This window comes from Neolamprologus multifasciatus, chromosome 4 (assembly GCF_963576455.1).
Source record: "Neolamprologus multifasciatus chromosome 4, fNeoMul1.2, whole genome shotgun sequence".
Classification (NCBI taxonomy): Eukaryota; Metazoa; Chordata; class Actinopteri; order Cichliformes; family Cichlidae; genus Neolamprologus; species Neolamprologus multifasciatus.
Genome location: NC_140442.1, coordinates 10,584,620 through 10,609,738, shown reverse-complemented (window position 1 = coordinate 10,609,738; position 25,119 = coordinate 10,584,620). Strand labels below are relative to the sequence as shown.

Genomic DNA, 25,119 nt, shown 5'->3' with positions numbered 1-25,119 from the left:
CAAACAACTTGCAGTTGAAGTAATGACTCTTTCTTTATTGTTATACACATGCTGCTATACACACACGGGAAGAGACGGGTATTGATTTTACAGAGAGCCAAATACCACTTAGTGTGGAGTTATCCTGGATACCAGGTCAACAGTGGTCAGAACAGGAAGGCACAGTGTCAAGTTGAAATGGCACAGAAAAGGAGGGGGTAAAGACAAAATAAGCACATTACCAAAAGTTTAAAAAAAAAAAAGCATTCAAAGGAGTCAGAGGTTTAAGCATCTACAAATTCACATGCAAATGCGAGCCCAATTATTAAGATGCATTTGCCTTTGCATCTATTGCATCGGATGCCTTCCTTTCAAAAACACAAATGTTACGAGGAGAACCCACTTGAACCTAAACACTAATATTGAATGCATAATCAACACATGGCAATAACATAATAAATGAACAGTTCAATTGAATATTGCTCAATAACAAGATACGTTTTTCCAGTAGCATGAAGTTTGCGATACGAAAAAAGGGCTCTGTACATCAGCATAAAAAAAAAAAAATCCTGTCTACGGGCTGAAACTGTTGTATACTGTGGCATTTTTAAGAACACTAATGTCCATTGCAATAAGCAGGCAGCCACATTAATTCAAGGCACATAGATCTATATGCAGTGTGCTACACGTACACAACCAAGGTAAGTACAGTCGCTGCAGCCACACAAACACGTGACCCCTTTTGCAGCTACATCACAGAAGCAGACACTGGCATTGCCACAGAAAAAAAGGGACTTTTATATACCACGAGCACCCTTACTGTGGCACACTAAGTCAGCAAACATGTAGGTGCAGCATCTATGCTTGTAGCAGGCTTTAGCTATCTTTGAGTTCAGCTGTTAGGATGTAAATCTGTAGCTCTTTTTGATTATCAAAGTCTTAAATATTGTGCATGTTAACTGAATGTAGTTCCTTTATTTATATTTTTTTATATATTATATAACATATATATATATATATAAAAAATGTACAATTTTAAAGGCAACTACACAGGACTCTAGTTGTAATACATAGATATATAGTTTGAAATGATAAAACCATGTGTTGATGTTTTAGACAACAGACAGCTTAAGACGTATGTCATTATATACTTTTGTTGTGAGGAATGAATTATAACTGATTTTGTTGGGAGAGCAAAATCACCTCAAATGGCCACACGGATACACAAGTAATACAAACTTTAGCCCATAAATCAGCCTGACAGGAATAAAACAAAGTGTCAAGTCATTAAAGTGTTTCACTAATTTCCAAACACAATCCTTATTTATGAATTCTTTAGAATTTAGTGTCAAAAACTTTGATACAGCGTTAATTTAAAGTAAGTGCGCTTAAAAGCACCACCATGACAGGTAGTGAAATTTCAGTACTAAACAACAACTCGACGACTGAAGATCATTCGAGAGTTAATAAAAAGCTGGGGGGAGTTGATCTTTTTTTTTTTTTTTTAAACTTCAGTCATAGAACAAGCCATCACAAACATCTTTGCGACAGTCCAATTTCTTTTGTTTTGTCAAGAGATGCTGATGGAATAAACAGAGTCCTGCCTCACTCCTGTTAACTTCCTTTCAGGGCTGTTGTCAGCTCTGATCACGCAAGCAGAAGACTGAGCTGTGGGGGTGAAAGGAATGAAAGAGCTGGATGATCTCTGAAGCAAAGATGGGAGGAGTTAGTGGATGAGATGTTCATCTTCCATATGAAGGCTGCTCGTGGGACACAGGAGAGGCTGGCTGGAGCAGTTTGTGCTCTGACTTTTCAGGCTTTCTGATGACCCTGGGGTGGGAAAAAGGGGAAACAATCAATAGATAAGAAACATAGTTAAAAGCGAAGTTTCCTTTCAGACTTTCAGTAGGAGAACAAACTCTTCTACACCAGTTTGGCCTTGCAGGCATTTAATTGTTGATCATAACAGAACATATCACTGCGGGGGGGGGGGAGGTTTCTAGCTGTGAATGATAGCAGTGAATGTTACCATTATCATCAGTAGAGCTCATACACAGAGAAGCAGAGCAGACAGGAAAGCCTACATACCACAGTTATTCCTCCATACCAATAGAGCAGGAATCAGGACCTAGAGCTGGCCAAAGTGAGATGGTAAAAAGAGACAAGATGGCAGGGAACAGAAGAGGGGGGATAGATAGCACACAGAAGCACCAGAGCACACAAGTTAGAGGCAAAGCACACAGAATTGCAGCCTTAAAGTCCAGGGTTAAAGAAGAAAGACACTGAGCTAAAGTACCAAAGGGAATATTTAACTTCCGGTCAACAGTGACAAGTCTTCACTTTGTGAAGACCTGATTTGCTCTAAGCTTTCATCGGAAAGTACAGGTCCAAAGTTTAAGAAATGACACATCTTTCATTTTTATCACTTCTTCCTTAATTAAAAGGATCCTTGCAAGGGCTTTTTTTTGTTCTTTGTCCCAGATGGAAAATCTCTTACCTGGCAAAGACAGATCACCTGGTGGGTCACTCTCTGTTTTGGTCAAGCTACTGTGTTCACTGATGCAGTCCTGCAGAATGTCTCCTCCAGAATGCATCCTGTCCTCTGGATACCAACAAAGTCCAGAATGTCATCACTGTTACTCAAACACATCACTGACTGTTCACTGAGAACCAAAGGAGAAAACTCACCTTCATCTGGAGACAGGGATTCTGCCACGTCCTCAGTCGCTGTGGCCTGGAAGAATAAAGGAAGGTAGGTTTTTGTCTGTACTGGTGTCAGAGCTTAATGTCAGGTAGTGAAGAAGAAGCTTACATCTGTGGGGGCGGGGCTACTGGACAGAAGAGTGTGTGGCTGAGCATCAGACATCTCCGACAGCTTCTCTTCATCCTCCTCCTGGATTGGAGACGATGGAGACCTCAGGGTGCTGGAGGGGAACAATGCAGAAAAATAAGAAATACTTAACTATACTACTAGAACTCATAATTTAATTATTCACGGTGACATTCAAGCACAGAATTTGACTTTGACAAAAACATTCTAGCCCTTAGATAAGCCCCTGGGCCTTCAGCCTCTAACAGGCCCATTTTACATGATTATGTCAGCTCTAAATTTTCCTCTAAAAAAGAAAATTTGCTGGAGGCATAAAGATTAACTAAAAACACAGCTCTTTACAGGAAATGGATAAAGGGGTAAATCTGATTACTGGCAGAGTCTCATGGGAAATGAAGTTTGACACCATTACATGCTATCCAATTTCCTACCGAAACCAGATTACTTGCAGTAAAGATTTTATGTCTTAGATTACCTGTCAGGTGACTTGCTGACTTTGCCTTTCTGCAGACTTCCATCGCTTAAATGCTCTGGAGAGCTTAACTGTCTGTTGTCCCCTCCCAGACCCCCTGAGAAATTGATGTCGTCATAGAGGGGGGCTGATGGGATGGCAGGAGACACCGAGCGCAAACCATTCAGGGCCTCTAACAGTGAGATGGGCTCGAAGCCAGGAGGAACTGAGTCTGTGCCCTGCAAAAAGTCACAGTAAAAGAGAAAAGTGGATTTATTCTTGATCTTAATGTTATAATAAAGATTTCAATTTTTTTTTTTTACAGTTAATGCAGTTAGGTAAGATGCACAGCTGGTGAAAAATGTATATCTTACTGAGTGCTCATCATGGTCCATAGTCTGAGCCAGAACTGGACTAAAGGACACAGGAGAAAGAGCTCCAGGCTTTTTCCTTACAGCTCTGATCTGAAGCAAGGCTCTGAAGGCTGGAAAGCAGATACATTCATTAATGAATTCATTGATTGAATCTAAACCTGCTCATATAGCATGACACAACTTTTTTTTTTTTTTTAAAGAAAGTAACACTTCTTACGCAGCCTGCAGATGGGGCAGTTGTTGGCCTGGTACCGCAGAGTGTCCGCACAGGAGTTGCAGAGACAAAGGTGTCTGCAGGGCAGGATAAGCGTGTCTCGCAGGTCAGACAAACAGACGACGCACTCGTTGCTGTTGTCACTGTTCTCATCATCAGATGGCTAGAGAAAAGAAGAACAAAACGGCTTACAAATCAAACACAGCCAACTTTTTACAACATCGTGATTCTTCTCAGTCAGCAGTTCCAACCTTAGTTTCTTGGTTGTTTTTGTTCTCGATTCCATAAATCTCCTGCAAGAGGTAGCTTACACGGTCCACCTGAGAAAAAAGTAAAAAATGAAATTCAACATTTAGATTTTATAAAAGAAATATCCACATATTCTTAAAAGTTTGAAAGAAAACCCATTCACTACAAATGACTGTAAATCTGTTATGTATACTTAATAACATTAAAGTAGTGCTTGTCGCTCAAATGTAGAATAAATAAATAAATACATTCAGAGTCTAAAGCGCAGGTTTACAATCAAGTCTATTTTAGAGATTGGCACACATCTGCTCACATGCTTTCACAGGCTGAAACATCCACCTTTCACCTGCTCTTTGATAGAAACATGCCACACATGGGCTGGATAAATAACTAACGGCTCAAATATGACTTTACTCTAAACTTCAATAACTTATAATAATACAAGACTGAAATAAAAACCTTTATAAACTTACAATTTGCTTCTGCTTCAGAGGTTTCACTGAGAAACTCCCATCAACATGCTGGGGAGGGGGGGGGGGGACAAGACATGTTTTAGCTCATATAAATAGTAAACATGCTCTCTACATGTTAAAATTATTTATTGTTTTTTAACATATACATACTCTTTCAAATGCTGCCAAAAGCACATGGGCATGTCCAAGGCAATCTTGAAAAAAAACAAAACATCAAGATTATTACAAATGTTGAGGCAACAATTAAACTGTGATCGTAGTCCATTACTTTCAAATGTTAAAAAGGAGCCCATTGAGAGATGACTTCCAGCTTTTTAATTTTATTTTTTTTTTGACTCTACTATAGTAGCTTTGCATGACTCAGAGTTCAAAATAATTATTTTTATCTTAAACAAGGCAGTTTAGCTTTTCTTCCTTGAAGGTCACCCTCCCTTCTAATCTTCCTCTGATTGGCTGCTCATCCCAAAAAGAAAGTTCATGGGGGTGTCTCTCCTGTTTTCACAAGAGAAAAACTGTTTGTCTGAGATTACTATATAAGGGAGACCTGCTTCCTCTGATATCATATAGAAGCAAGAGCAGAGAAAAGAGGCAGAAACCAAACACTTAGAGCACCTAAATGCCTAAACTTTTGGCTCACAAGAATTACCTGTACATAAACTGACCAAATTATCTAAAACTTTGGCCATGTTTGCTGTAAACATCTACAACTGTAGCATATATTAAAGACAAAATGTAAAAGAAAAGTTCAACAGTCCCCTTTTTAACAGACTCAATATTGGTATTAGTCCTGTGCAGCTCCAGCGACTTACCGTCCCCTTCATCAACCACAGCTTGGATCACCATGGGAAACACTCCTCGGTCGAGGTCAAAATTCAGCTTTAAAGGAGAAAGTTGCACATAAATAGAAGACATATATCAAATCAAACGTGGTGATGCAGTGCTTTTTTATGATGTGCTGAATTAAACTGATTACAAAACTGCATTAACTGCTGCAAATACTTACATCTTCTTCTTTCCATTCGCTGAAATCTATTTTAAAAGATGGCATGGAGAACTGCTGGCTCACCCCCCGCTTGTAATGCACAGTTTCAGAGGCCATCGACGGATCCTTTGGGCTGTACCTACATGTAGAAGACAGCAAAACTCTCAAAGTTGACTTTGGAAATGACAGAAAAGGGAAGAAATATTCCAGTACAACCTGGAAACTTTTCGCTGCTGCACTTATACAGACATCAGCAATGAAGACTCAATGTGAACTAACACCTATATGTATTAAGAAATTCAGTACACTTTTTAAATAAAATCAAACTAAAGAAAATAGAAAACCAAGCACAACAGCAGCAGCCGCCGCCGTCATTTTATGGATCATCTTGTTTGTTTCATAAGACGGCAACTTCAGACTATCACTTTCGTCTTTGTCTGAGTCTTATCTGGTATCCATGGTGACTGGTGGTTGCTAAGGACCCATTGCATCTATTCTAGACTTTGTGCTCTGGAGCTCAATCTCACACCCATAAAACAGCATTTAAATGTTTCTTGTTGTTACTGCTTCACATTAACATGAAGGCGCTGTGTCAGAGCAGTATCAGTCTGTGTGGTACAACTGATCCTCCCATAGGCAGATGCATGTGCCCCATCTTTCTTTACTTCACACAGGGCATGGATTTTTATTTAATAACTAAAAAAAAAAAAGATGATCATTTGATTGTGTTAATTGTAAGATTAAATCCTTACACTGCCATGCCATTGGAGAACTCCTCAAATGCCTGGCAGTAGAGGGTGATAGCCACTCGAGCATCAGCATCAAAAGTGAACTCCACACCATACTGGACCTTTGGTTTCCCGCCGTCCTCCGCCAGTGTGTCAGAGTCATCTTTATACCTACAATCCAGACATTTGACAAGGCTTAGGCCAATGTGACTGGCTTCATTAAAACTGTTGTTCTACTTTTATGGTGATGTTTTATTGTGATAGTGCCTTTATATCACTACCTGACCAAACGCAAAGAATCCTTCCTGATGTTCACCAGACTCCTCAGGGTTTTCACAGGCTCATGGGGTGCAGGTGTTACATATGGAAACTAGTGAAATAGAAGGATTTGAAATTATTGAAATAGTTCTACTGACCATTTTATTGATAAGAAATGTCAAACTGCTGTTGAAAATACAGTGCTAAACAGCAGGTTAAAGAAACAACAGTTTTCACCTGCACTGGCCTATTTCCAAGAAAATTCAGGTCCATGTTTTCCCCAAAAAGATATCCCTCTGGATGTGGCGTGTCAAATTTTTCTCCTCCCATGAAAAAGTGGCTGGCAAAATAATTCCCTGAAGGTGAGATATTTTAAAAGAAAAAGCGATGAACAGATTGGATGCACTCATGTTTAATAGTGCAGTCATTTCGGAAAAAGCAGCACAGCAACCTTGAAGCTTTAATTTTGATTCTTTTCAGCTATTTGTCAAATTTAAAATACTTCCATTATTCAGTTAATGCTAAGAAAACTAGTTTGGCAAGCAATAAAATGGTGGCTAAACTAGTTTATATACCCATCTTCACATTGTTTTTACAGTGTGAAAATATCTATATGCTATCAAACTGTGGTTTAAAGGTTATTGCTTTAAAGGGTGAAAATCATTTGATGACATAGAGGGTCACTACGTCAACATCTATGATCCCCCAGTTCTTAAAAGTCCATCTACTCATGATCATCCAGATGAACATCAAGACTGTCCGTCTGTAATAGCCTAATAAACAGCCATCGTGCTTTATCCTCGGTGGCAGCAATGTCCGACACACCGAAAATACTGTAAATCTGACAAAAATGTTTTATTAAGTTACCGTCTATTGGTAAAAAAAAAATCCCAATCACATATGTTTACAATCATTATTTGTCTACGCGGCTGACGGTCATTAGCAGAAAGCGCATTTAGACCGCACTAGTTAGGAAGATGGGTGTTTATGAGGAATATGATTTCATCGGAGACATTGACGATCATTTACCAGATTTCGGTGGAAATCGGTAAGCCGAGTTGGCTTGAATATCGATGTCTTCAACACCAGCGATTCTACGACTCAGGATGGACCCCATCTCTGCTTTCTCTGTTGGGTCGCTCGATATTAGCTCCAGTTAGCTAGCAGCGAACGATGCGTCGGCAGTTCCAACTTCCTCTGCCTTCAATCTAGACTAACACCAAAACGATAATAACACCAAACACAAATACACGCTTTATTTATTCTAACATTTTACTCGCTCTGTTTTTTGGTGGCTACGCGGCGAAAATGAAAACAAATCGAAACGAGCTGTTGTTTTGCCAGAGGAGAGCTAACAAAGCAGGGAGACACGCTGATTGGCTGTCGCCGAGCGTTCCGGAGCGTTCGCTCCGTGTGTAGGGACTGCCCGGAGGTCCACGCGGAGCTAATTTAGTAACGAAGGGAAGGTGTCAGAGCACGGGCGTCAGCTCCAATCCAGCAAATTCAACGCTGTATGAACTACGTGTAGGAAATGTTTGACCTAGGGTTGATGCTTCCCAGAGGGTCATACTGATTTCTATAAAGTTAGAAAGGAGCAACAAACACTGCACGGTTACAGATTACATAAAAAAGTCTATCAAAGTAGTTGCACTTAAATTAGTCTACAGCTTGCCAGTTGACTGATATGCAGCACTTCCTAGGTCACTGATGAAGGGAATTTTCAATACAGACTCACTGAAGTAATCTTGAGATTCCTTAGCATAGTTATGATTTTTTGTGGGGTTGGTTTGTTTATCTTTTATAAAAATTTTGGTCGCCCTTTACCAGTTCCAGGCCTCTAGCTCCTTGTATAATTTTCCCATGTGTGCTTTAGAAAAAATTATAAACGATGACAAGGCATAACGCTGCTCACTGATTGTCACCACTCTTGTCAGCTTAAAAATCTCTCCCATCAAAAGTGTTTTATTTGACCTTTTCTTTATAACATGGCAGCACAGTGGTGCAGTGTGTTGTTGGGGGCTTTTTGTCCCCTGGCAGGGTCTCCCATGACAAATTGGTCCTGGGTGAGGGACCAAAGAGGGATTCAAAATCCCCTATAAGCAGAAGATCAAGGGAACTGTTCCTGCCTGGGATAGGGTTACTGGTTACCCTCTCGGGACCCTGGAGTCAGGCCCAGCGAGGGGCAAACGTCGGGTGGTTGGGCCTCAATTGCTAAAACTGCTGCACTGAAGCTGCAGGGAACCAGGGAACCGTCAGGCTGAAGAAGGAGTCTTATTGGGCTTTGTTAGCCTGTGGGACTTCAGAGGCAGCTGATAGGTACCAACAGGCCAAGAGGAACACAGCTCGAGCAGTGGTTGAAGTAAAATCTCGAGTGTGGAAGGAGTTCGGAGAGGCCATGGAAAAAGACTTTTGGACTGCCTTGAAGAGATTCTGGCAAACCATCAGGCGACTACAATGTAGGTACTTTACCTACATTGTGTATACCTGTGGAGGTTCTCAGTGTTCCACGTCATCGTAGTCAAAGGAGCTTGGAAAGAAAAGCGTCTGGACTTCTTTAAGTTTCTTGTGAACCCTAAAGAAGTCCAGACGCTGCTGACTTTGAAGGAAGACATTGTCGGGCATTGGAAGGAATACTTTGAGGACCACCTTAATCCCACTGACACATCTTCTGTAAAGGTAGCAGCATATGGGGACAAGGGAGACAACTTGTCTATCTCCGGGGGTGATGCCACTGAGGCAGTTAAATAACTCCTTAGTGGCAGGGCTCCTGGGGTGGATGAGATTCGCCCTGAGTTCCTGAAGGCTCTGGCTGTTGTTGAGCTGTCTTGGTCGGCACACCTCTACAATGTTGCGTGGAGATCAGGGGTTGTAACTCCTGATTGCCAGACCTGGGTGGTGGTTCCTATCTTCAAGAAAGGGGACCGGAGGGTGTGTTCCAACTATAGGAGGATCACACTCCTCAGCCTCCCCAAGAAAGTCTTGCCAGGGTGCTCAAAAGGAGAGCCCATCCGTTAGTCAAACCTCATACAGGAGGAACAATGCAGTTTTTGTCCCGGTTGCAGAACACTGGACCAGCTTCACCCTCTTCAGGATACTTGAGGGGGCATGGGGAATTGCCCAACCAGTCTACATGGGTTTCCCTCGAAGTGTCTTATGGGTGGTGTTCTGGAACTAAAGTTAATATTTGTAGTGCTGAGGGTTGGTTGGAGGTGATGGTCTTAGGCACCTTGGGCCAGCTCTGACTCTGAATAGCTGGCGACAGAATAATAAAGCTAATAATAAATAAGATGTTGACTATATAATTCATAATAAAAAAGACTAGCTCACTAAACAACAATGGTGCGGTTTATTTATTTATTTATTTATTTTTTACAGCATTGCCATTGTCTTTCCATTATGCCTTCACTGACACTAACATTGTCTAACGTTGACTAATTGACTAACGTTGCAGTTCTCCAGTTCGACCGCAGGAGGCCAGTAAACACAACGATTTTAAATACTCGAAGGTCAGCTATTAGCTTCAACTGGAATCTTCTGGCAAGCGGTAGATTGATCTCCAAATAACACAAAAAAGCTATATAGGCGTTCAGTAATACATATAAACAATGAATATAATGTTGGAGTCCCACTTTCTAAAGTATGCGATGTCTTAAAAATATTGTAATCATATTTAATGATCTAAATAATTATATAATAAAAACGTAAAAAAGTAATGGTTGTTTACATGCTATTGTTTAATATCGTTTTATTTTTCTCGTGTTATTTACAGGATAAGAACTTAATTCGTATTTTACTTAAACAAAAAGAAACGAGCAGAATGTGACGTAGAAGTTTTGAGCAGCAGCTCGTGTAACTCCTGATTAATGACGTCAGGTGTAAATCCATCTCGACGGGTGTAGACTCTCCTCAGGAGGGACGGAGCTGCTAACGTCAAGCAACTTCACGCAGCGGGCTGGCGTCTCATCTACAACCAGGTAATCTGGCATTCAGCATACTGACAGTTGCCCCGTTAAAGAGTCGTGACCGGAGACGGTTTTCTTCTCCACAGCCCTCCGGGTCTTCACTCCTTAACCGTTTCTGTCCGCATCTCTTTTTTTTCTTTTTACGAGGTCGTTTCTGTGTCACGAATGGCGACGCTAGCTATAGCCAGCTAACCACTGCTACCCAAACAGACATGCTTTAACTAAACAAACACATCGCTGTCTTTAAGCTGACCTCAACGGCTGACAAGAAACACTCCCTGCCGGCTGTCCTTCACGGGTTTTATTTCTTTCTTTCTTTTTCGTATTTTTTTTCATTGCAGCGATGTTGTAGAAATAACGAATGCAACGGCTTATTTTACCGTTCACATCACTCCGCATTGCCTCTCAGTTAGCTAGCTACCCTACCACATGTATTAAATCCAAGCACCAATTTAAATTAACATCGCCGCTGGCTTCCTCTGGCCTCACTTACGTAACTAAGTTATTCATGGTTAGTTGTGCAAGTAGATTGGAGCAGGATTATCCGCTACAGGATTATTAAAAAACATCAGCTAGCTGGCTAGTTGCTTATCTGGGAAAACTGTCCCAATAAGTTGGGAGCAGTTACACTCAGTAAACTTAGATATTTGGTTTGTGGAGGCACCGAAGTTAGTACTTGTTATTGCGATCACGTATAAGTTTTCTTTTCACTTTTGTTTTTTGTTTGCTCTGGACACAAGAAGAATCCAAGTTTCAGCCTTAAAAAAAGAAACACATACACACACATACAGACACATATATATATGTATATATATTAGTTATAATATAGTTATTTCTTCTCGTTGGTTGTGAAATTACCAACCTGAGGAAGTGATAGTTAACGTTTGAATCGTTTTTTTTTTTTTAAATGACCATTATCATTGTTTATATCAGTAAATGGGCTGTAGTCAACAGGATTTACAAACGGGTTATATATTTAATTAAAAAAATAACTGTTATGCAAGTATCTTTATGACATTATTTGTATTTTCAGTGTATTCTAAATGATAATCAAACCATTACCTTTCAGGCCACTTCAAATGTCATCATAGAACTACTGTGTTATATTTGTTGTCATTTCTGCTGCCCTGTTGGCAAGATTGCTCTTAACAAAGACGTTTGTAATCTCAATCAGACTTTTAACTCGGATAAGTAAAGGGCATATAAAAGTCACTTTGGCAAAACTGATTGCAGCTTTTATCTTAGAATAGAATAGAATAGAATTCAGCTTTATTGTCATTGCACATGTCACAAGTACAAGGCAACGAAATGCAGTTTGCATCTATCCAGAAGTGCTTTGGCAATAGATATATTACAAAATATATATTAGCAATAATATAGATATATATTACAAAAATGATAATTTAATAATAATAATAATGTACTCTTTTAACTTGTACATTTTTAATAATAATCATAATAATGGTAAATTTTGCTCATATTACAGGGTGTGACAGATCTCAGGCTTCTCTGGAGGAATCCCTAATTTCAGTCATATCAGGTAAACCTATTAGTAATAGTAGTAGTAGCAGTATTATTAGCCCTTTACTACAAAGCAAGTTCAATACACCCAGTTTTTTTTCATTCTCTGGATTCACTTATCCAAACATTGGCAATCAGAGTACCGGTAAGAGGTCACAGCTGGTTATCAAGTTGAGTCAGCTTAAAAAGTGGTGCTGCTAACAGTATCTGACCAATCACAGTTTTACCTAAGTGTACTTGCAGCAAAACGGCTGACTTTACATAGGAAGATAAAAAAAAAAAGAAAAATATGAAGGATTAAACACATAACAAAGGCTGAACTGAAAATTAGGCCAAATTAGTGCAAATTTGATACAACTTTAGGAAGTATCAAATATGATCATTAGTGCTCAGAGTACATTAAAACTGTTGTGAAATTGCTTGCAGCCAGCAAGAAAAAAATATCAAAGGGTAAAGCTACGTCAAATCTACATTTAATGCTCGTCAAGGAAAATCAAAGACTTTAGACACTTCAACTATCTGTGCACAGATGTCCAAGGGATCTTCTGGGAATGGTGACCTTGTTTTCACTAGAACTCATTGGTCTGTCAGCATTCATTTCATACCTGTTGATCTCTAATCTGCAATTTAGCCTAGTTCAAGACAGGTTAGGTTTGCAGCACACGTTACCATGGTAAAATACCCTAGTAAGTAAGGCCTGGTATTTCTTGTAAAAAAATACCTAAACAAACAAACATACACAAAAAAACACCTTAATACATTGAGAAAAGAGAAATGTCAAACTGACTGAACTACACCAGTGCTAGCATGCAGCCTCAAAATACAGGAGGTACGTCAGTAGCACGAGTGTATGTTGTGGCTCTATTAGGGGAGCTTGTTATTGTTGCTGCTTATAAGTGTAGATGCCATTATAGAAATTGATAAATGAGCACATTGGTTAGTCAGCTTTCAGCCCCAAGAAACATCACTGAGTCAGTTAACATAATTGACCTACATTTAATAGGTAGGGTTTGCGGCATATTTAGTATTAGCATTGAGGCTTGTTTCTGACTCAGAAAGAATCATTTGAGGTTTGCTGTGCACGTAAGTGTATTTATTTGCTAAAGGAAATGAATCTGTGCTATTGATTTGACAGCGACTAGTGTGCATGTATGTTTTTGATAAATGATGTGTTAATAAACAGATATACAATTTTGGTACATTTGAAACCCCAGCTAACAAGACCAACTGGCAAAGGAGAATTTTTCTGCAGTTTAATGTCTTTTGTTATTTTTCTCCTCTGCACTTTAAAACCTGCATTAGCAAACACCTTCTTTAGCATCATATGCTTTGAAAACCTTAATATAACTGAGGAATGTGCTGAAATGATATCAGGAGATCACTGGGACAGGCTCAAAATTTGCACCGCTGGTCTTTAAAGTCAATCTTTATTTATTTTGTGGGCATTTCTGTTTATATCAGTTTGACTAAAAAGGCCTTCCATAGTTTAAAAATATAGGGTAGTGACATTTCAACATCAAAACAAACTGAAGTCTAGACACATTTCAACTTTGGTCGGCGAGGAATGATCTAGTCCACACAAACTTCATTTGTCTGTATACTCGTCTCTGTGTAGCAGCACCTTTCTTTTCCTCTCCAGATGAGCTCACATATTTATCCATTCACATTTGAATAAAACAGATGGAGGAAGTTTTTTTTCAGTGGGTTTTGTTTGTACTAGATTCCAGTGGTACTTTATGGACTTGCCTCCGTTTATGTGAGAATTAAAATATTATAATCAATCCTACACAGACATCTTTGGATCAGAGGTGTTGGCGTGCCAGTACTGTTTCAAAACGGGCCTACACGATTGGTCCACATTTAGTAGAGGCATAGTATCTGTATAACCTTACTTAAATGAAGTCTCAATTGTGGCGTTTTTTTGCCCATTGTTATAAACAGCTTTTTTTATTGCAGTCCTGTCAGAAGGCTAAAACATGTTTAGCCAGATTTAGGAAAAAACATGACTGTTTTGTAGACATTCCCTCATCAGAAAGACTTCGTTTAGAGTCTTTAAAATTAAGGGGTCTGTTGTATTAACAGTAGTGTAGTCTATTACACATATTTTCAAGTATGTAGAGGTTCATGTACAGATGTGAGAGCCTGCTTCTTTCTGTGTTAGTACTTTCACTTCTCTGACCTAACAGGTGGAAAATGCAAATGATGTGTTTTCTTAGAACAAATTGTAGCACCATGCAATAACACAGTCTTTGGTTTTGCTTGTGCCTTAGTGCTTTGGAGTTGTCATCACTGGACATACATATTTTTAAATCTCCCCCCAAAATTGTTGTTCTTCTCCGAGGCATTTGTTGCACCTTACATTCAGACACCATTTGCATTATTTAAGCAGAGAGAACAGGTGCTTCATGCCGAAACCTGAGCACCGGGGAAGGATGGAGGAGCTCACGATTGTATTGCTGTTGAAGTTTTCACACCTAGCAGTTCATTTCATTCTTCATTTAATTCAGGCTTTCCCTGGAATTGCTTTTGCTAAAGGCTTCTTCTTAACTGGTGGCTGTCACTCAGGAGGTGTAGAGCAGGTCATCTGGTAATCGGAAGGTTGGTTCCTGCCAAATATCCTTGGGCATGAATCGGTGAATGTATAAAGCACTTTGTGCGCTCGGAGTAGAAAAGCACTATATAAGAACCAGTCCATTTACCATTCTTTACTGCACTCAAGATCATCCGGTTTTTCACACAGTAATCACACTTACTCTGGTCATCTTATGGTTTTTACTGCTTTATCTTGGTTTATAAGACTGGAATTGAATAATTTGGTTTTAGTTGCAAATGAAATGTAAACCCATCATGATATTGTTTTCATGTTCAAATGAACAGTTTTGCTTTTACTTCTGTTTTATTGCCAGGCAGTATTCCTATAAACCAAGAAAATGTGATTAACGCTGCCAGCGTTAAGATGTCTTAAAGCCTCCCCCTTTATCTTTCAATTCCACTGAAACTTATGGTACAGTATGTGCAGACTGACATCAGCAGTTACATTAGCTCCTTCATTAGCCTCTCTGACTGTTGATGGAACATTTTATGACTGTGTCAGAGAGTAATGAGCCAGGGGACTCAAACTGTGCTCATTTTTTATTCCTCACAGGGGGGGAAGTCAACCTGTCGAGTTGTGAGTGGAGCTCACGTGTCCGACCCATTTGCTAGTTCAGACATCCGGCCAGTATGTCCAGCGATCCTCCCCCTCCATACCCCGGAGGTCCCAGTGCGCCCCTCATCCAGGAGAAAAATGGACAACCTGGTAATAAAGCTGAACACACAGGATTGTGAATGTTACAGTAGTGGTACTGGTGGTGACATATGTTCTACATTCAGTGTGAGTGATTCGGTAAACTTCCTCAGTTCAAGAGGAAGTACATCTGCGGCCGTTTTAACTGTTGAAAAAAATTGTAATTTGCTCATTTTAAATCCAGACTGATTTAAATAATTTAGTCAAAATTTACCTTTTGTAATATCAGTCTGACTCTGTACTAAATTATTACAGCTTGGTCTCATTATGGAGCCTACCTACTCTGATATACTAGCCAATGAAAAAGAGAAGTTCTTGAGTGCATTGATCAAATTTCTCACATCAAAAGCAGTTTGACCACTTCCCTACAGTTGATGTGAGAAATTTGGGCACTCACTGAGCTTGAGAGACTTCATTGTAATGTTTGATGAAGAACAGTAAATGTAAATCACAGCAAATAATGGTCTCACCTTTGAAAGCTTCATAGATGACCAGTGAAGTGAACACCCATGTTTTCATGCACTTGCAGCCGTGTACTACTGCAGTTATTTATTTCAGACCATAAACTTCAGTTTGTTGTGTCAGACTTGTGCGGGGTTATCTTCAGGGCCATCTTTTTAATGTGTGCTGTATTTCAGAAGCGGTAAGGACTGCTCCTCCACAGGGACAACCCCTACCTCCTGACTATGGTCCACCACCCTATGAGGCCACACAGCCAGGCTTCCTACCACCACATGTCCCTGGGGAAGGGCCCATGCCAATGCCCATGCCTATGCCTCCGCCACCACAAGGTGCGACAGACTATCTGCATATATAGATAAGGAAATGAAGCATCATACTCCCATAATATGTGATTGGAGCAACTCTGACCACATAATTTCCTCAGGGATGAATAAAATATTCTGATTCTGATGTAGTTTCTGTATCTATGGACTGCTCGGAAAACAGCCCCCCCACTTCGGCTTGCTAACTTTCATTACTTGAAAATAGTTTATCTGGCTTCAGTTTAGTTTGGTAGAAGCCAGAAAATTGAATTAATAATGTGGAAATGTAAAAGAGTATTTTATTGCTCACTGGCTTGTAAATCTAGTTTTCCTTTTGGCTCACGTCACTGTTGAGGCTATGGTTCATTTTCTTAAATATCATGACTGCTGTTCTTGTGCTCACCCACTCTCATTGGTTTGTCTAAATGCAGGTGGCCACTACCCACCACCACCTGGTCACTTTCCTCAACCGATGCCAGGACAGATGGGCCCGGGTCCTGGTCACTTTGTCCACATGGGAGGTCACACAGCGACCGTCCTGGCTCCTCCAGGAGCCGCCACCACTGTGACCGTTCTGCAGGGTGAAATGTTTCAGACTTCACCAGTGCAGACCGTGTGTCCGCACTGTCAGCAGGCTATCGTCACCCGCATCTCCCACGACATCGGCCTCATGAACACACTCTTCTGCCTCTTCTGCTTCTTTGTAGGGTAAGTAGGTCCTGGAAAAGACATCTGGTGGTGGGTTTTCGCTGTTTTTACACATGAGTAATGCCTAAAAGTGACAGTAGTTTTAAATACACAGAACTAGAGCTGGATGATAAATTATGTCAAGAAAATCTGCAAGAATCATATTTCTGACAATATAAAACGGTCATTATCGCAGAATACTGGTTGTTGTTATATTGCTACATTTCCATTGAGCTAATTTACTTGATGAGACACTTTCTAATTCAAAGTTTCACTTTATTGACACTAGATGCATTAAGTAGCCTAGGTAGTGTTTTGGAAAGTTGAGTAAATGTATAAAATAATTGCTTAACACTTCAACAAAACTAAAGTAACTTGACCATTTAACTTGTCAGGAAACACAGTGACATATTTTTCAGCACATAATAACGCTGAAAAATATGTCACACAAAGGTCACACATCACCAGCTGCTAGTGTCTCATTCTTTGTGGCCTGGTTATGCTCATTGGTGGGAGGTTGTTTTTTTGTTTTTGTTTTTTTTGACTCAAATAGTAAAAAGCTTTAGGTAGATTAACTATTACTAGTTTTCAGAATGCTTTGCATTTGTTGGAAGTTGTTGAAGTAGCTCCCTTATTGGATACTAAATTGTCACTGGAGTCTCACATGTGCTTTTGCTCTCAGACACGCCCAGGTTTGTCCATAGTTGAGCATATTAGGGAATGTGAAAGGATTCCCTTTTATTCATATAGCAGCAAATACTCATAGCACTTTTATTCTAAGGTAAAGATCCCACAACAATCAGACAACCCCCCCATGAGCAAACACTTGTCAGCAGTGAGAAGGAAAAACTTCCTTTTAACAGGAAAAAACCTCTGGCATACCCAGATTCAAGGAGGGGCAGCTACCTGCCGCGACTGGTTCGAGGTTCTGTCAGGTTTCTTTTAAAAGGGAGCTGTTTTTACTTTCCACATTCACCACAGTGAAGGCTGTCGTTTGATTATTGTAGGGACTTTACCTTCCAATATAAAACACCTTGAGACAACAGTTGTTGTAATTTGGCAGTATATAAATAAAATAAAATACCCTATAGCGTCCATTACTTCCCAGCTCACCTTTTAAGGACTTTGGAAGATAAAATATTACCTGAACATTCAGACAGATGGTGTTTCAATAATATGTTCTTGACTTAGTAACTTGTTAATCGTGTCTGTCTTAAATTTTGCACAACAGTATACTGTGGCATCTGTGACCTTCAACTTTTGCATAAGTTCTGATTGGAGCAGATAAGCAGATGGTGTATTTTTCATGCTTCTGTGTTGCCATGTTCTTGACCCAGTGACTGTTTTGTGAGAGCTTAATGTACGTAACGTGTACAATCATGAGCAGGTGTTTGATTTTCGCTTCATCTTCTGTCTATCTGCTCCTCGTTCACAGCTGTGATCTCGGCTGCTGCTTGATTCCCTGTATGATTGATGACCTCAAGGATGTGACACACACCTGCCCTTACTGTAAGGGCTACATTTATACATACAAGCGTATATGCTAACCACGGACAGCTGGATGCCACAGAGACAAGTACATGCACACACATAAACCCACAGTGCCCCCTGCTGGTAGTGACAGGCTTCTCCCCCCCCCCCCCCCCCCTCTACATTTTTGCAAAGTGTTGTGTAGCCCTCTTAAATTGTAAGTGAAGTTTTCTAATTAGTTCACAACATATTTCCTGTATATACTGTTCAGCATACTTCTCTCATGCATTTGAAATGTACAGTTCTCTGACTTAAGCGCAGCAGGTGAAGGCGCTCAGAGGCACACAGGTAAATTTGTGATGTTTCGCATGTGAATAAAAAAAAGGAAAAAAAACAAAACAAAAAACTGCCTCTGTTAGAGAACGCTGTGAAAATGTCACTTTATTTGAATTCATCTGTGAATTTTGCTCTATAGCAGGGGTAGGCAACCTTTCTGATGACGAGTGCTATCTAAAATTTCCTCAGAAGTCAGTGTGCCATATGATTGCATTAGCAATAAATTTAATAACGCTCTATATTAACAGTTACACACTATATAGAACCACTTGTTCTATATTTGTTCGCAGATGTTGGCAGCTATCAGCGAATAGTTATCAGCTATTTTGAAACAAAAAAAGACACTTTTTATCCATAACAGCAAATGAACTGTACAACAGAAAATACAAATGCTATTTATGGTCTCCTCACAACAATGATAAGAAAAATAAACTGAGCCAATGTGGCATCTTTGTTAATACAGAGATACACATGTTAAAGTGATCTTTGGTCTCCCACTCAGATACAAAGGTCTCTGAGTGTCCAGCATTCAGACGGCTACCTGAGGACACTCTTCGTGTGGGAGAAAACCTGCTCACACAGATATGTAGAGCCAAATACTGTCAATAAGGCCTCTGCAATGTTCTGAAGACATGTCAGGTAGTGATGCCCAGCAGGTAAAAATGCAAGCTCCATGAACATGCACAGCTATGGATTCCAGCTGCTTCGATGTCGCATTAACTGGCATTAACTCAGCCAGTTAATGCGAGACAAATCTAGCTGCTAATTAAAGCTTTCTGGTTTGATCAGAAAATAAAACATTGTCTATAAACCTGCAAGTCCCAAAAAATACATTGTGAATTCTGTCTCGAGTCTACGGATGTATCCATGTATTTCCGTGGTGCTGATGCTGTGCTGAGCGGAAAGCTGCTGAAGCTTTTGAAGTGTCGAAATGTGGAAAGCTAACAACGTCCCCCTCACCAGTAGGCTAAGTTATTTTTAGCCAATTACAAGTTGAATCTGATAGTTGGGCTTGTTAGCTAAGATACCATCATTAAGAAGCGGCACAACTAATGTGTCTATGTGAGCTAATTTGCGATGGCACCGCTGGCGCGGCCATTTATTTTTTATGCACTTTCTCAGATTATTTCACTGCGTGTCGTGCCCAGGCCTGGACTGGGACAAAAAATCGGCCCGGGCATTTTGACTAGAGACCGGCCCACCAGGTATTATAGCCATAAAACCTTTGAATGAAAACAAAGTTGTGACAGTGATGTACACTGTCTTGTTGGTATATGTATGATTTCTATACATTTTACATCAGATAAAAACTTTGGTTGTAAGATTCAGATAATTATTTAATAACACCAAGACATTTTAAATGAGAATAAGAAAGTATTTCTTTGTGCCCCCCTTTCCCTGTTAATGCCCTACATGGCCCCCCTGGCAAACCTTTGCTAGACCCGCCCCTGCACAGTTACCAGCTGTCAGCTGCTTAGAAAAGGATCCTGGTGTTATTTATCTCTCAGAAACAGTTCATAACTTCCCTTCAACTTATTCATGTCACCTAAAGGGTGAACCTGTTTCTCCATCACCTGTTCAGCTCTGATGATTCAGTAAGGACATCTCCTGGTTTCATCTTCATGTTTCCCTCTCACCGGATAACCAAACCGATATCATGACCAGCAGCTTTTACAGCTGTGGCTCCAGCAAACATCAGCTGATACTAGAAAGTAATATTAAATAAATTCTAACAACAGCTGATCAAGCTTAAACGTGCTGCTGTTGTTTAGCGCGACATCCGCTGGGTTCCTCTTTCTGGCGCAAAGTGGGCGATAAACAAACCAGAGAGAAAAGCCGATCAGCTGATCATTGATCAGTTTCATGATTGAAGTAGAAACAGGAGAGGGAGGGGGAGAGAATGAGAGAAGAAGAGGCAGCTGTGCAGCGTAACGACAGAATAAATCCAGTTTTGTGTCTTTTTCATTGTAGCTGAAGTCCGGGACAAACTGTGTTCCTTTTCAGCTCAATACGAAACACGTAATATTTTCTCTGAATAGGAGACCATTCTGTTCTTTACGGGACAGTTGGCAACTCTACTAACTAACCTTGTAAATAAAATAAAGTTCAACATCAGTAACATCAAAACAACCACCCAGCTGTATAGAAACTCCGTCATGCTAGCTAGCACGCATAACGAGTTATTGTAACTGACTGTAAAAAGTCAGCATAACGAAAATAAACTCCACCTAAACTTGATTTATATCTGACCCAGACAGACTGCAGGTCATAACTTCTTACCTGAAGTTCAGTTCACCTGACACTCGGACCGGCGGCTGCTTCGGGTCTCTCCTCTTGCCTCCCCTTTCTCTCATCCACCTGCTGGCCTCCACCACTTGCTAATGTTAGCCAGCATCTGGCCAATCCACCACCTTTCATTGTTTGTACTGTAACAAAAAAATAATAATAATAAATAATAATAAAAAACTGATGGCACGACCAGCTATGGTCGTGCCATCAGTTAACCCTTCCTAGGGTTGCCGACCCCTGCTCTATAGCAAGTATATTCCGACACGGGTTAATTTTTAACTTTGATGTCAGATATTTAATTCATTATTTTAATATTTAGAACTGAACTTTTATTTTCCTTTGTCTGATTATTTTGTTCCAGCAGGTCTAGTGTTTCCTTTTAATCATTGATCCCTTTTGAATGTGAGCAAAATGAACCATTTATTATATTTAGCTACTAAATCTACTTGTTGGGAAAGTCCCAAGATTTATGTTAACCTGCTATATTTTGTTATTAATTTGGGCTGTAGTCACAAAATGTCCTGTGACTTACTGTTGAGCTAATGCTCATCAGTGCCCTCTGTCTGTAAAGGTGTTTTATTTTGATGATTGAGTCATTATTTGCACTTTAATTTAAAGTTCACCTTTGCCCCTCAGATGCATCATTTGTCTAGGGGGGAAAAAAGTGCGACCATCTATGCATCATTTGGTTTTTACTTTGGTTTGCTGTTAGCTGAGTTAATCCCACCATGGTTGCACCTTTTCAGAATTTAGTAGATGGAAGTAGAGCTGACAGACTTAGGGCTTGACTGTTACTGATGGACGAACACTTCACAACATCTCAGTAGTGATTTGTCCTGTCGCTGGCCAAATGCTGAGTCTGGGTCGTTTAAGATGATTTTCAAAATAGTTATTTCAAAACAAACAGAAAATTGTTACTAGTGGCACAGTATGTTATATTTGTTCTGTTAAGTGTTTTGTTATAACATTAATTTATTTTGAAAAGTCATTCCAAGTCACTCTCACTGATGAGAGGTGCTAACATGTATAATTTAACGTACAGCACTATCATTACAGTGGTGGGACCATCTTCCCACAGAGTCCCTGACTTAGCGTTAGCCTTTCCCGATGACTTGCATTGCTCAGAGGCATGTTAAAAAACGATTACAGATACTAAATAGTGAGCTCTTTGCTAGGAAAAAGCTTTAAATAACAAATTAACTCCAACATTGTGATCCCACTGAATTTAACACCAACAGATACTGTTCCACCATCAGCATGCTGGATGTCTCATGCACCAAGCGCAGAGTTTGTCTGCACGAGTCACACATCGAAACAAGTCATTCTCACTGGCAAGTTCCTGACTCTATGTGCATTTGTTTTTGTTTTCCTTGAGGCTAACGGAGCTCTGCAAGAAAATCAATATGAAATGAAGGATTGCATTGAAATATTAATACGGTGTAACGCACACCATTGTTGTGGATTTTGGTGGTCTGCATTGCTCTAAATGTCTGTGAAATGTATAACTATGTAAGTCAAAGATTTGTTTGACTGTTGTATACAGCTACTATTTTATCAATAAAAGTCATGAAGGAAACTCAATTTTGAAATTGTGAAAGAGGATATTTTATTTAAATATTAAATGTAAAGCAAAAAAAAAAAAAGTTTCTCAGCTGTGCTTGTGAATGAAGCTGAAAAACACAGCTATAGGTGAAAAGGTGTCAATCTCTCCATCGGTGTCCACACTGAGCGTTGCAGCATTTGTAGAACGTGGTCATCGGTTCGTCTGCTGATCTGGTCTGAATCTGCATGAAGTATGCTCGAGGATGCTCGCACTTCGGGCACGTTTCTGTAAATGGACAAGTGCATCATGTCAGTGTGGAATCACTAATACTGCTGGGATTGGCTCATTTAATTTAATTCCATTCGGCCATGCAGTATATAGAAAAATGCACGAAGTAGCATCACTGACACTGGATGTTCCTAATTTTGACAAACTGTACAGATCAAAGGATGCAGTCCTTGAGATGTAAGAAAGTTAAAGCATCCATCCTGCCAGGTTTCTCAAACTAGCACCTGGAGGCCAAAGTAATGTCATCCAGAGTGCAAATACAATAACTTCAGTTTTTCTTAAGTAGAAAATTTACACATTATCGAGGTCTCTTATTAGCCTGTAGTATGTAATTTGTGTTAAATAAATATGAAATCTGGTCTTTATTTAGAAATAATGCTCTTTAGTAACCAATTGAAGGAATTTGACTCGTAATGGATTTTGATTCTTTCAATTTCTTGCCCGTGTTGCCATTCACAGGAAAACAACAACCTGCAGAAAGGTTGTTGTTTACGTCCTACCCTGAAGGGGGTGCAGTCCGGCAATGTAATGATGCAAAGACAAACTTTTTCTCACACTTTTAACAACCCCACATTAATTTTAGCTCTTCCATCCCTGGTATCCATTAAAATAGACTAAACCTTCCTAAATTAACAAAGACAGCAGCGGTCAAGAAGTATAAAAGCCACCTCACTAATGATTAAAACAAACAAGCCAACACAAAATGAAATGTACGAAAATGCCATATAAATTACCATCCTCTGAAAAGACAAACATAGACAGACACACACTGTAATTAAAAGTTTGTATAAAATGCATTTTTACTCAGTGGAGGTCTCTAGCATATGCTGGCTCCCTAAAATGTGACTCAGTCATCATACCATTGACAAACTCTACCGGGTTATCAGGAATTAGAACTATCCAAGCTGGATAGTTAAAAAGCTACAGTTGTCTTTCTCTTAAAGAGCTTTAATCTATCTGTAGAGTTATGTTTTTATTGGGCTGGGATATTGCAACACCACAATTTGTTTTTCAGTCATTCTGTTGCAATTTGGTGGTGTGCTTGTGGTCATTGTGCTGTTGAATGATGCAATTTTAACCATCTGTCAGATAGACAGCCTCACATTTAACTCTAGAATATTTATATACAGAGGAGTTTCTGTTTGACACAGTGACAACATTGTGCCCAAACGTTAAGGTAGCAGCAGCTGGCAGGGACTCACCCTCTTAATTAAGAATGTACTTTGTTTTTCACAGTATTGCACATGAAAACTCTGTTTTTCACATGACTGTTAACTTGAGCTACACATTTGACAGTCCATATTGACAGTGTTAATAGATATTTACCCTAAAATAATGAAAAACTGAAGGACCTAGCTCAAGTAGTTTTCTAAATAATTACATTTTTAAATGGCACAACAAAATACATCCCTACTGTCATCCATGGGAATACTTGGATGCTAACAACAGTTCAGAAGTGCATCTTTCCCCTCTGTGTTTTAAAGGAAAATCTGTCCATGGTCAGGTGGGAAGTTTTTGTTTCAATCTGATAAATTGAGTTGATCCAAACACACGCTTGCTCACACACATCAAGGGTAAGTGGAAGAAGATGGATGGCTGGCTAGATGACTTTGTTTTAAAAAGATTCTTTTAAAGAGTTTCATTTTGACATGAAAGTGTGTGTTTAGAGTTTTGACCCCACAATACTTGTTGTCAGCAATCACATTGAGCTAACAAGCCTGTATCCAGTTGTCAAAAACTGTATTACAAACCACTCAAAGGCACTGCAGACATTGGTGTTTTGAGCAGGAATGCGGGACGATAGACACAACTTAACTCTCAAGCTAATTAAAAATAAATAAATCCAATATTTCTTCAACCGGTTAATTTTGCGATTATAAACAGATAGATAGACCACACCATGAACTATTTTGATGACACTCACCAGGTGTTGAGTCCACGTTTTCCCACGCAGCAGCTCCACCCAGAACATCATCCACCTCCTTTAACTTCGGATACTTCCTGTTATTTACCTACAGGGGTTTAAACAGATAACGTGAGGCTCTCAGAATACGCTAACCTTAATGTAAGATGTGATACATTATATGTGAAATATTTCGTCGTTACTCACCTTTCGTGTGATGTTATGTACGTAGGGACAGGTGTTACACGCGAATCTCATGCACTTCTGCCCTTCCTCGACGATTAACACGTTCCCGCAGGTTGGACAGAAAAGAAGCATGTTAGCACGTACTTAAAAAACAAAACCCTGTTAGATTTTGAACTATTAAACAACACTAGCACTCTGTGGACTCAGCTGTAAACACTGCTGCGTGTGGAGCACCGGAAGAGAAGGAGAGAAAATGAGATGCACCCACATTGAGAGTTCGGTGAGAAACAAAGGCTTATTAAGCGGAACCATGTTTTCTGAGCCCCATTTCCTCACCCGGTTATTA

The 25,119-nt window shown here is 39.8% G+C and overlaps 3 protein-coding genes across 4 annotated transcripts; 1 reads left to right on the top strand and 2 right to left on the bottom strand.

Moving 5' to 3' along the window:
• Window positions 1-16: 16 nt before the first annotated feature.
• On the bottom strand, window positions 17-7,943 carry mgrn1b (mahogunin, ring finger 1b). 2 transcript variants are annotated; one of them, XM_085156207.1, is made up of 17 exons: window positions 7,568-7,943; window positions 6,776-6,894; window positions 6,562-6,650; window positions 6,305-6,451; window positions 5,574-5,691; window positions 5,380-5,446; window positions 4,721-4,764; window positions 4,571-4,618; window positions 4,100-4,168; window positions 3,852-4,011; window positions 3,635-3,744; window positions 3,285-3,499; window positions 2,792-2,903; window positions 2,668-2,713; window positions 2,477-2,581; window positions 2,068-2,113; window positions 17-1,809 (listed from the first exon to the last, which is right to left on the bottom strand). In XM_085156207.1, the coding sequence occupies exons 1-16, from the start codon at window positions 7,653-7,655 to the stop codon at window positions 2,073-2,075; spliced, it is 1,578 nt and encodes a 525-aa protein (XP_085012333.1). In that variant the 5' UTR covers window positions 7,656-7,943; the 3' UTR covers window positions 17-1,809; window positions 2,068-2,072. The 2 variants fall into 2 exon arrangements, with proteins under 2 accessions (XP_085012333.1, XP_085012332.1); XM_085156206.1 differs by lacking the exon at window positions 2,068-2,113.
• A 2,439-nt stretch (window positions 7,944-10,382) lies between these two features.
• cdip1 (cell death-inducing p53 target 1) lies at window positions 10,383-22,434 on the top strand. Its single transcript, XM_085156211.1, has 6 exons — window positions 10,383-10,512; window positions 11,987-12,040; window positions 15,167-15,319; window positions 15,946-16,098; window positions 16,503-16,779; window positions 18,194-22,434. The coding sequence occupies exons 3-6, from the start codon at window positions 15,244-15,246 to the stop codon at window positions 18,303-18,305; spliced, it is 618 nt and encodes a 205-aa protein (XP_085012337.1). The 5' UTR covers window positions 10,383-10,512; window positions 11,987-12,040; window positions 15,167-15,243; the 3' UTR covers window positions 18,306-22,434.
• polr3k (polymerase (RNA) III (DNA directed) polypeptide K) lies at window positions 19,888-25,021 on the bottom strand. The gene is made up of 3 exons (XM_085156213.1): window positions 24,795-25,021; window positions 24,609-24,696; window positions 19,888-22,681 (listed from the first exon to the last, which is right to left on the bottom strand). Exons 1-3 carry the CDS (start codon window positions 24,903-24,905, stop codon window positions 22,554-22,556), a joined length of 327 nt encoding a protein of 108 aa, XP_085012339.1. The 5' UTR covers window positions 24,906-25,021; the 3' UTR covers window positions 19,888-22,553.
• Between the last annotated feature and the right edge of the window lie 98 nt (window positions 25,022-25,119).